This window comes from Apis laboriosa, unplaced genomic scaffold (assembly GCF_014066325.1).
Source record: "Apis laboriosa isolate Shangri-la unplaced genomic scaffold, ASM1406632v1 scaffold105_cov147, whole genome shotgun sequence".
NCBI classification, from domain to species: Eukaryota; Metazoa; Arthropoda; class Insecta; order Hymenoptera; family Apidae; genus Apis; species Apis laboriosa.
This window is the reverse complement of record NW_025220714.1, coordinates 2,057,990-2,070,468: the sequence shown is the minus strand read 5'-3', so window position 1 is coordinate 2,070,468 and position 12,479 is coordinate 2,057,990. Positions and strand designations below refer to the sequence as shown.

Below are 12,479 nucleotides of genomic sequence, written 5' to 3'. Positions count from 1 at the left end.
GGGGGGGGGGGGGAAATTAAGTAGAGAAAAGTAGTAGAGAGGATTATGAACGATCCGCCCGATAAGGTGTTGCGTAGAATCTGTTTGATGAAACAAGATATTCTTGAGGCGACAGAGTTGCCTGTTCGGGGTCATCGATGGCCCGTCTCAATTTTTTAACGGGCCTGTAGGGCATGTGGGTAACACGACACGGATGTAATGCAAGCCGTGCTATTATACGATACAAGAAAGCGGGCTGCAAAAAAGTGTACAGCATCCCTCATTCATCGGCGTCGATGTACACACGTGCGCTCGTTTCGTTGGATACGATACTTACAACAAGGCCTGTAAACTTCTCTTATATATATTTTCAAAATACAACGCCCGATTTTCCCCGATCAATTCTGATTGAATATTTTCGAAAATGTTAAAATCTTTATTTTTTAGAAAAATTTTATTTATTATATTTATTATTATATTATTTAAAAGAATATTTGTTATATTTATTATTATATTTTTTAAAAGAATTCTAATCTTTTTTTTAAAGATTCTTATCTTTAATTTTTAAAAGAAGAACGTTCGAAACGAGTATCGAGATATAAAAAAAAAAATTCGATGTCTGATTTTCCCCGATCAATTCTGACTCGCTGAATATTTTCGAAAATGTTAAAATCTTTATTTTTTAAAGGAATTCTGATCTTTTTTAAAAGAATTTTATTTTTTATATTTATTATTATATTTTTTAAAAGAATTTTATTTTATATTTATTTTATTTTATTTTATTTTATATTTATTTATTATTGTTATATTTATTATTATATTATTTATTATTATATTTTTTAAAAGAATTCTAACCTTTTTTTAAAAGAATTTTATTTGTTATATTTATTATTATATTTTTTAAAAGAATTCTAATTTTTTTTTAAAAGAATTTTATTTTTTATATTTATTATTATATCTTTTAAAAGAATTCTAATTTTTTTTTAAAAGATTCTAATCTTTAATTTTTAAAAGAAGAACGTTCGAAACGAGTATCGAGATATAAAAAAAAGAAAAATTCGATGCCATCAAATTAATATAATTGCCATAAAATGTTTTACACCTCTATGAAATTTTTCTTCGAAACCATTCTTATCTCTGACTCATTTATACTTTTATATTTAAATTTTATGTCGTTCTTTGTACAATAGATATCTTTTATATATATATATTTTTTTAAAATAATGTTCCTAAACGATTAGATAAAATGAAATAATATTATAAAAAAATTTTGCGTTTTACGTGATAAATGTAATTATCGCTTTTCATTAATTCATACGATATTGATATATTTTCAGGAAAGAGTGCAAGCTAAGGATCCACCATCCCATTATTTAGCAAAATTACGTACCTATCTGGATCCAAAAGCTTCGCGAAGCCATCGAGTATGTTGCATTTTATTTATTTTTCTTGTACATGTATTTTTTCCCTATTTTTCTCTTTTTTATTTTGCGGCGCGAATTAAAATATACTTAAAATATTTCGGGAGACTTAAACAACGGGAGAATCACATTTTGAAAATAATTTCAAAAAATTGAATCGATTATCTATATAAAAATATCTTTTTGTAATTATGTGATTCTCTTAATTCAACTTGTACTATATATTAGGATGGCATTTATTACAAATGATTAATACTTTTAATATAAATTTAATCGATCAATTTAATCTTAATCTATTTGTTCATTTTTTTAAAATTATAATATGTTCCAATCACACGCTAATAATCGAATAAGTAATTGCAAAATGATGATAGAAATTGTATTGATTGGATTTTATTAATTTTATTAATCGAGATATTCTTGAGGGAATAATAATAAAAATGGATATCATTTTTTAAAAAATATTAAAAAAAATTTTTGAAAGATTTTATTTTCCTATATTACATATTGATTGAATTTAAAAGTGAACTTTCTACGAATTATAATATCGAAATATTTGCCGTCCTAATGTGTACGTACTTGCGTACGTATTCGTCTGACATATATTTAATTTTCGACTACAAAAAGATCGTTTATTTTTTGTTCGTTTTTCGCGTCCAAAAAAATTTGAACGACGGATACTAATGATTATACAGTCGTATCGTTTTCTCGCATTCTTCCAGAAGAGGAAAATGGTTGGAGAGTCAACGTCGACTCAAGTATTACGGGATTTGGAAATTTCCTTACGCACAAATCATATAGAGTAAGCTATCTTACATATGTCACATACAATTATATTATATTTTAATTACAAGTTAATTTTGATTATGATGAAATAAAATAGTATTATCAAGTTAGTATCATTAAAAATGATGGTAACAATATTTAGATAAAGCACATTGATTAAGTTGGATTCATTATTAAAAATTCTTTACAATTTCTTTTAGAAGGCATAAAAAATATTTTTTGTGTTAATAAGTAATTAATAATAATAAATAGTTATACTCTAATTTGATTGGTTTAGATAAAAAATGATGGCAACAATATTTAGATAAAGCATATTAAGTTGGATTCATTATTAAAAATTCTTTACAATTTCTTCTAGAAGGCATAAAAAATATTTTTTCTAATAAGTGATTAATTAATTAATAATTTTGCTAATAAGTGATTAACAATAATAAATAGTTATATTCTAATTTGATTGGTTTAGATTAAAAATGATTATGAATGATTATGAGTGAAATGATTAAAAATGGCAACAATATTTAGATAAAGCATATTAAGTTGGATTCATTATTAAAAATTCTTAAAATTCTTTACAATTTCTTCTAGAAGGCATAAAAAATATTTTTTATGCTAATAAGTGATTAACAATAATAAATAGTTATACTTTAATTTGATTGGTTTAGATTAAAAATGATGGCAACAATATTTAGATAAAGTATATTGATTAAGTTGGATTCATTATTAAAAATTCTTTACAACTTGTTCTAGAAGGCATAAAAAATATTTTTTCTGCTAATAAGTGATTAACAATAATAAATAATTATGCTTTAATTTGATTGATTTAGATTAAAAATGATGGCAACAATATTTAGATAAAGTATATTGATTAAGTTGAATTCATTATTAAAAATTCTTACAATTCTTTACAATTTCTTCTAGAAGGCATAAAAAATATTTTTTATGCTAATAAGTGATTAACAATAATAAATAGTTATGCTTTAATTTGATTGGTTTAGATTAAAAATGATGGCAACAATATTTAGATAAAGTATATTGATTAAGTTGGATTCATTATTAAAAATTCTTAAAATTCTTTACAATTTCTTCTAGAAATTAGCATAAAAAATATTTTTTGAGCTAATAAGTGATTAACAGTAATAAATAGTTATACTTTAATTTGATTGATTTAGATTAAAAATGATGGCAACAATATTTAGATAAAGTATATTGATTAAGTTGGATTCATTATTAAAAATTCTTTACAACTTGTTTTAGAAGACATAAAAAATATTTTTTCTGCTAATAAGTGATTAACAGTAATAAATAGTTATATTCTAATTTGATTGGTTTAGATTAAAAATGATGACAACAATATTGAACTAAAGCATATTAAGTTGGATTCATTATTAAAAATTCTTTACAACTTGTTCTAGAAGGCATAAAAAATATTTTTTGTGCTAATAAGTAATTAACAATAATAAATAGTTATACTTTAATTTGATTAGTTTAGATTAAAAATAGCTAAAACATATTAAGTTGTATTCATTATTAAAAATTTTTTACAATTTATTCTAGAAAATAAAAAATATTTTTTGTGTTAATAAGTGATTAACAATAATAAATAGTTATACTTTAATTTGATTGATTTAGATTAAAAATGATGGCAACAATATTTAGATATTGGTTAAGCATATTGGTTAAGTTGTATTCATTATTAAAAATTTTTCACAATTTTTTCTAGAAGGCATAAAAAATATTTTTTGTGCTAATAAATGATTAAATAATAAATAGTTTAATTTGATTGGTTTAGATGGGTAAGGGAGTTCCTAGACGAAGAGAACCAGGGTTTGGACGCCCTTATAGACTACCTCAGCTTCAGATTACTCATGATGAGGCACGAACAACGTCTCTTGGAATGTCATGCGAGTTCTGAAGAAAAATTACAAACCGGTAAGATTTTTATACGCCATTGCATACGTCATCTTTATTGTAACGACATCGTTGAAAGAAATTAAATTGGTAAACGTGAACTATAAACTATATTTTTCAGTTGGTTCCGGGGATACTTCACCCTTAAATAACGGCTGTCTTAGACCGCCACTCCACGAACTTAAAGATAGTCCTGGCGTTAAAAGAAGATCTCGACACGTGGCGCGACTGAACATGGGCGAAGCGAAAGATGACATTCATGTTTGCATATTATGCATGCGTGCTATCATGAATAATAAGGTACAATAATACGTACATGATAAACGATATAAAAATTATGTTCAATCATATAAATATTTTTTTTTATTCCTATTGTATTTCACTTCCTTCGCCATGCATTTTTTAATAATGTTATTTAAAGATATATAATTATAAAATATTTTGTGATCGTTGAAAATTTTTGCTAAAACTAAAAAAATATAACGCATATTAAATCGCAGATTATCTTGATAGATATTTGTACAAATATTTTACAGTACGGTTTCAACATGGTCATTCAGCATCGTGAGGCAATCAACTGCATAGCGCTCAGTTTGATGCACAAGAGTTTAAGGTAAAAATATTTTTTTCCCCAATTTCGTGTAAATGAATATTAATTGAATTATAAATTATATTGGAAAAAAAAATATATATTCTGTTTTCAGAACAAAAGCTCTAGTTTTGGAACTTCTCGCTGCTATCTGTTTGGTAAAGGGTGGTCATGAAATTATTCTCTCCGCGTTCGACAACTTCAAGGAAGTTTGCTCGGAGCGACGACGATTTACTACGCTTATGGCATACTTCACCCAATATGATAGTTTTCACATAGAATTCATGGTTGCCTGTATGCAATTCGTAAATATCGTTGTTCATTCGGTAGAAGATATGAATTTCAGGGTTCATTTGCAATATGAGTTTACCAAACTTGGTTTGGACGAGTATCTTGAGAAACTGAGGCATACCGAGAGCGAGGATTTGCAGGTTGGCAGATTTTTTTAATTTTTCGATTTTTAACATTTTAAATATTGTCGTTGTTAAGTTTAAGCTTTGATTGGAGCCTCGTACACGAAACTTTTATCTAGAAAACTTTAAATTTGCATTAAAAAAAAGATAAGTGAAAAAGATATATAAATAAAGATAAAGACAAAATTTTATCTAAATATATATTAAATACATATATTAAAATCATTTTAGTTTTGTTTATAATTACAATTTTCTTTGTAATTCCATTTTCGCCTAATATATCAGATTATAAATATTTTTTAGTGAAAAATTGTATTCAATGTAGTTGATATCTTTACATTTTGATGATATTGTATCATTTTTTTGCTATTTCTTTTGTTTACTTAAGAAAATAAAGATAAAGTTTTATTTTTAATAAATAGATTTATATATAATACTCTAGTGTTTAAAATAATATTCAGCATTTTGTTTTACTTTAATTTGACAAATTTTTTTCTAGGTTCAAATCTCTGCGTATCTAGATAACGTATTTGATGTAGCTGCCTTAATGGAAGACAGTGAAACCAAGACTGCTGCATTAGAAAAAGTAGCTGAATTAGAAGATGAACTTGGTCATGTTAGTTAAATTTAAAAATTTCTATCTATTTTTTACGTTATTTTTTTGCTAAACAATTATTGTTTCAAAAATAGGCACATGATAGGATGACAGAATTAGAAAGAGAATCGCTTGCAAAATTAGCGGAATTAGAGACTGAATTAGGTGCATTAAAAGTAGAATATGCTGATGCTGTAGAAGCTCGTCGATTGGCTGAAGAAGAATTGACAGCTTTGAAAAGGCAAAAACAAGATTCTGCTCGAAGACAAAGCGTTTTAGAAAATAAAATAATCGAATTAGAAACACTTACTGGCACTCTTACGAAAGGTTCATCGAGTATGTCAAAGATTTTTTTGTAATCTTAAATAACTTAACAAAATTTTTATCATTTAATATAACGTATTTTACTTTGAAATTTAAGCAGCCAATCTTCGAAATGGATGCGCTACGAGTCCTGTCAGTAATTCAGATAATGTTACATGCTCTACGCTTAATTCGACTCCGTCTCCGACATTAGAAGAACCTCCACCATCCGCTCCAGCACCACCTCCACCACCTCCACCTCCATGTCCACCACCACCTCCTATGGCACCTCTTTCTCCCGGAGATCAAAAATTACCGCCACCTGCGCCTATACCTCCACCACCTGCTGGAATGATGCAAGCACCAGATGGAGCAATGACTATTAAACGAAAGGTATGTTTTCTTTTTTGTTTTTTTTTTATAAAAATTTTTAATACACGTTTATTGCATAATTAAATTTTATTAAATGTATATATATTTTATATCAATAAAGCAATATTTGAATAAATAAAAATCTAACTCTTGTGATTCTTGAATTGCAGGTTCAAACAAAATATAAACTTCCCACACTTAATTGGATTGCATTGAAACCTAATCAAGTACGAGGTACTATTTTTAATGAACTGGATGATGATCGATTGCACAATTATATAGATTTTTCCGATTTCGAAGAAAGATTTAAAATTGGAATGGGAAGTCATGTTGCTAATGGCAATAATGAAATCGATGGTCTTCAAAGCTTTCCTAGTAAAAGATTTAAGAAGCCAGAAAATGTATCGCTTTTAGAACATACCAGATTGCGAAATATCGGTATGTGTAATGAAAATTTTAAATTAAATTTTAAAAAATTTTAAAGATTTTAAACAAAATAAAAATTTTTATTCTCATATATTTTTAGCTATATCACGAAGAAAAATGGAAATGCCAGTAGAAAAAGTTATTATGGCAGTAAATGCTTTGGATTTAAAAGTACTTTCATTGGAAAATGTAGAATTATTACAACGTATGGTGCCTACAGACCAAGAAGTATGATTTATTTTATAACTTTTATATTCTACAACTTTTTGTTCATTCTATCTATAAAAATAATATATAGAAATATTGGTAATTATAATAAAATAAGAATTTATCGTATTTACAGATAAAAGCATATAGGGAATATATTATAGAAAAGAAAAATGTTAATCTTCTAACTGAAGAAGATAAATTTTTAATGCAACTCGGTAAAGTAGAAAGGATATCAACGAAATTATCTATTATGAATTATATTGGAAACTTTTTTGACAATTTACATCTTATTACGCCACAAATACATGCTGTGATATCTGCTTCAAGTTCAGTTAAAAGTTCAAAGAAACTACGAGCAGTATTAGAAATTATCCTTGCTTTTGGAAATTATTTAAATAGTAGCAAACGAGGCCCAGCGTACGGGTTTAAACTTCAAAGTTTAGACACATTACTCGATACGAAATCAACGGACAAGAGAATGTGCCTTTTACATTATATCGTAGCAACAATACGAGTCAAGTTTCCAGAATTAATTAATTTCGAATCGGAACTTATGTACATTGATAAAGCTGCGACTGGTACATTAATATTTTAATTATTAAATAATTTTTTGTATAATATTTTTATATTATATTTCTAAATATTTCTTTTTTTTTTTTTTTATTTTTTTAGTGTCATTGGAAAATATAACTACCGATGTACACGAATTAGAAAAAGGAATGGATCTTGTGAGAAAAGAATTCGAACTTCGTGGTAAAGAAAAACATAACACTGTCTTGCGAGATTTCTTAAATAATTCCGAAGAAAAATTGCGTCGTTTAAAATCTGATGCTCGTGCTGCCGGTGAAGCATTCCGTGAATGCGTTGAATTTTTTGGAGAAAGTCCTAGACAAGCTGATGCTAATACATTCTTCTCTCTTCTTGTCAGATTCGCAAGGGCATTTAAGGTATCGTTATATATAGATTTATAAAAAAAATTTTTATTCTTAATTAAAAATAGAAAATAGAAAATAGAACAGCAGAAATATTTAAATAAAAAGTAACAAAATAAATATTAAAATAATAAGTAAAATATTTTTTACAGGCTGCGGATCAAGAAAATGAACAACGTCGTCGATTAGAAGCTGCTGCTGCAGAAGCTTTAAACGCCTCAGAAGATGTTATTAAACGTAACAAATTAAATCAAAAAAAGCAACAGGTACGTTTTATTAATTATCTATTGTTATTTTTTTCTATTATTTATTTCAAAATATACAGAAAGTTGTATTCTTTATGTTGCACGCTATGTATTTGACAGCTTATAACCTATTTATTTTTTCTAAATATAAAAATATAATATAAAAATATAATATAAAAAATATAAAATATTATATACATATAAATATGAAACATTCATATTTCCTCTATTAGTTTCTTAAAATTTTATTTTATATTATTTAAATCTACAAGTTGAATTTTGGTTTAATTTTTTTTTTATATATTCTAAAAAAGATTAAAAATTATAATAGTTATATATATATATATATATTTACAAATTAAATAAATATTTATATTTTGAACTAAATATTCTCTCTCTCTCTCTCTCTCTCTCTCTCTCTCTCTCTCTCTCTCTCTCTCTCTCTCTCTCTCTCTCTCTCAACGTCAATATTGCAAGATTTATTTTCATCTTGAATTACTAATATTTTTTATAAATAAATATTAAAAATGCATATGTATATATATATGCTATTGAAATATTAATTTATTTTAATTTTGTTAAGAAAAATAATAATATTGTTTTATTAATTGAAATATAGAGAAAGAGAAAATATTATATATAATAATATATAATATTATTAATTATATTATATATATATATATTAATTATATTATATATAATAATATAATAAATAAATTTTTTATTTACAAATTATGTATTTATAAATTATTTATTTATAAATAAATATTTTTTTTCCAATTCTAATAATAATGTTAAAACTTGAGATGTTACTGAAAGTCTTTTTTTATATTTGTTTTTTTGTTAAAAGCTTCAAACGGAATATATGTCTGCAATGTAAAAAATTAATTTCATATGATTTTTAATACGCTTACGCTTTCTAATTGCTTTTTTTATTCTTCATATTTTTTCTTAATAAATAAGCATGATTATTCTAAAAAAAACTTACTTATGACACTTTATATGTATTTAAAATTCCATTTCTTTCATTTAATCCAATACAATTTAATACAATCTAAAATCACCCACTATCACAATACAATACTTCTCAATGTCCATTTGTCTTATCATTAAAACTTTCAAAATAAGTCAATAATCAAACAAACATTAAATTTCAAAACAAATTTTGTATGGAGATACTGTTCAACTTTATTCTTTATATATGTATCAATTAAGAAAAAAAGATTATTTTTTGAAAATTTTTATAAATTACAATGCTCGTGCGAAAATGAATTTATAAAGCATTTCTTTTTGCTGCATGTTGTGAAATAGCATGATATTTTTCAGGGATTATCAAATGAGCATAATAATTTTAATTATTTCAAAAGTGCTCTTTTAGCATATTTTTCCGTTTTAAGAACAGACATGATATCTGTTAAGGTATCTCACGAAAGTCTATTTTTCTTATTTGTTACATATTTATTTGGATTTAAAGTCACCGAAATTTTGCTGTAACACAAACAAGAGTCTGTTACATCGGCATCTTAATGAACTGGAGCTCAGAACGTAACAATATAGAAACAATTCACAACATGTAAGTCTCTCCTTACTCACTTCCTTCTAATGACATACTTTAATCTATCGCATTTGCACATACTACACTATGCTTATTGTTAAACAACACACATGTAAGTTTAGCTTTTATTAGCATTCGAGATACACGTATTGAAACATCATAAAACCACGTTTTTGAGAACAGTTTTTTATATTTTCTAATTAAATATTCAAAATCTTTTTACCTGATTTATTTTAAATTTTCCTTTTTTATTTTTATCTATTAAAAGTTATATTTAATTTAATTTCTCTTTTTTTATCATTATTTTATTTAATTATCATTAATATTATTTAAATTATTAAATACAAATTTTATATAAAAAAATTATAATTATAATTAAATGAACAATGTAAAATTATAATTAACTCTTATCTTTTTATATCTTTTTATATTAAAGAACTGTCTTTCAAATCTCGTGGTACGTTTACTCGATTCATATCATTAATAAAAAATTAAAAAATGCATTGGCATGTATTCTAGCTTGCATTGATGTTGCTTGAGAGAGAAATCCTCTGTTATTACTTTCCTATGCTATTGCTAAGAATTTCGGATTAAACGCATACAAATTAATGATGTAACAAAATATTAAATTAAATTTAATATTTGTAGAAAAAATTTAAACATCCATTATAATTATAATTTTAATTATTAAATGTTTATTAATTTGAAAGATTTTTCATTTTCAGCAATTTAGAATTTTCATAAGAACTATAATTTTTTCTAATTATTCTAATCTATTTTATACTCGATTACAGATTTAAATTTAAAAAATATTTAATTATAAAATTTTTTATATAAAAAATTATATATATATAAAATATCTTTTTAAATATTTTAATGGAAATTATATGTATATTTTTATATTATTAAAAGATATTTTAAAGAAATAATATGAATAATAATTTATAATATTGAATATATAAAATTACATTAATGAAAAGATTATACAACATATAATATAATATAATATAATATATAATATATATCATATAATATAAGAATAAATTTTAAATAAAATGTAAATATTACTATATTAATATATATTAAATTAAATAAATATAATATGTTTTTTGAAGTATGATATTATTGAACAAAGATTTTTAAATATAAAATTATTTAAGACATAATAAAAAAACATTAGACAATTATAGAAAAAGGAAACTTAATATAATATATAAATGTTTTAAACATAAGACAATTTATCTTTATCTTCTAATAGAATATATTATTGATCAACAAAACCTAATGAATAATTGCTAATTTGATATAGGACGCTGTGATAAATGAATTGAAAAATAAAACAAGACTGGTTCAAGAGAAGAAATTACTGCAACAGGATGAAGTTTATAATGGTGCTCTAGAAGATATTCTTCTTGGGCTTAGATCGGAACCATACCGACGAGCAGATGCTGTTAGACGCAGCCAACGCAGACGTATTGATAATCATAGACTCTCTCGCACTGCCGAAGAACTAGAACTCTAAATTATGTTTCTACTCAGTGTTTTTTATTTTAAAAGGAAAGCATTTTGTTTATTTATTTATTTTTTTTAAAGGAATAAATTTACTGCATTTTTTGCGTTAACGTACGCAATATTCTCACTTAAAACTTTTTCAGAAAGAAACATTTTTTGTTTATTTTAATTCAATATTTATAACTTTATACACTAAAGTTAAAACACAATGTGATTTGAACGTCGAAAAAACGTTCATGTTTATCACAATGTTTAAAAAATTAAGATAATTCATATTCAAAAATTGAAATTTCATGTGATGATAAATTATTGTAAATTATTAAAAATGAAAGAGTCGTGTATTGAGCCAAATTTATAAATAATAGATACACAATAATATCCTGTTAATATTGAAAAAAAAAAAAATTACAAAAAAATTTCTTACTGATTTTTTACTGAAATGATGATTTATCACCTGTTCATTTTAAATAACGATATCTTTGTTTCCCTTAAATATGTATTTATAAAATTTTCTTGGATTTCTGGAAACAATTAGAAGACATTATAGCAAATTGATATTAACAGGACATTACTGTAGCATGATAGAAATATAGATATGATAATTTAAAACAAATATTGAATTGGATTAAATTTTTATATATAAGTCATTTATACGGTGCTATAAATTCAAGATATAATATCAAGATCTAAACCAAAATTAAATTTAAAATATCAATTGTTTTTACACTATTAACAAACAGTAGCAATGCATTAATATTCTTCTGTTTGTTGAATACGTATTCTTTGTGTTGTACAAATTTAGTAAACGTAACTATACGTTTATTAAAAAATATTAGAGTAAATTAAGAAATGCGTTTGTGTGCACAAATTGTATGATTATTTTTTTCATTGTTTTTTTATAAATACTATTTCTAACTAATTAAAAAGAAAAATTGTTTCCATTTAATTAATTATTGTTGATTGTTATATGCATTTGAAATATTTATAATTCCAATTTAATTCATATATGTTAGCTGTTTATTTGAAAAAGTTTTTAAGAAAATAAAAAGATAAAAAATGATATAGATTCAATGATAATAATAATGTTAATATAAATTCATATAAAAAATGTTTTTAAGTATACTTTTGTATATTTTTTTAAGATTTTTGGCAAGGTATAGTTTCCAATTAAACTATAACATTCCATGGATGTAAAGATCCAAAAAATTTTTAATTAAGTTTTCAAGAATAACA

General features: G+C 24.2%; 1 protein-coding gene across 3 annotated transcripts in view; it reads left to right on the top strand.

Annotated features, from left to right (window-relative positions):
- Positions 1-12,137, top strand: part of LOC122710357 (formin-like protein) — a 29,557-nt gene extending 17,420 nt beyond the window's left edge. Inside the window, exons 3-17 of one of the 3 annotated variants that reach the window (XM_043928178.1) lie at positions 1,317-1,403; positions 2,123-2,202; positions 3,976-4,115; positions 4,216-4,394; positions 4,631-4,707; positions 4,799-5,114; positions 5,596-5,712; positions 5,787-6,027; positions 6,113-6,387; positions 6,537-6,804; positions 6,893-7,020; positions 7,136-7,580; positions 7,675-7,949; positions 8,087-8,200; positions 11,044-12,137. In XM_043928178.1, coding sequence (XP_043784113.1) covers positions 1,317-1,403; positions 2,123-2,202; positions 3,976-4,115; positions 4,216-4,394; positions 4,631-4,707; positions 4,799-5,114; positions 5,596-5,712; positions 5,787-6,027; positions 6,113-6,387; positions 6,537-6,804; positions 6,893-7,020; positions 7,136-7,580; positions 7,675-7,949; positions 8,087-8,200; positions 11,044-11,256 — 2,955 coding nt within the window. In that variant the 3' untranslated portion in view covers positions 11,257-12,137. Of the gene's footprint in view, positions 1-1,316; positions 1,404-2,095; positions 2,203-3,975; positions 4,116-4,215; positions 4,395-4,630; positions 4,708-4,798; positions 5,115-5,595; positions 5,713-5,786; positions 6,028-6,112; positions 6,388-6,536; positions 6,805-6,892; positions 7,021-7,135; positions 7,581-7,674; positions 7,950-8,086; positions 8,201-11,043 lie in introns of all 3 variants that reach the window. The other 2 variants (XM_043928168.1, XM_043928160.1) reach the window with 2 other exon arrangements.
- The last annotated feature ends 342 nt before the right edge of the window (positions 12,138-12,479 follow it).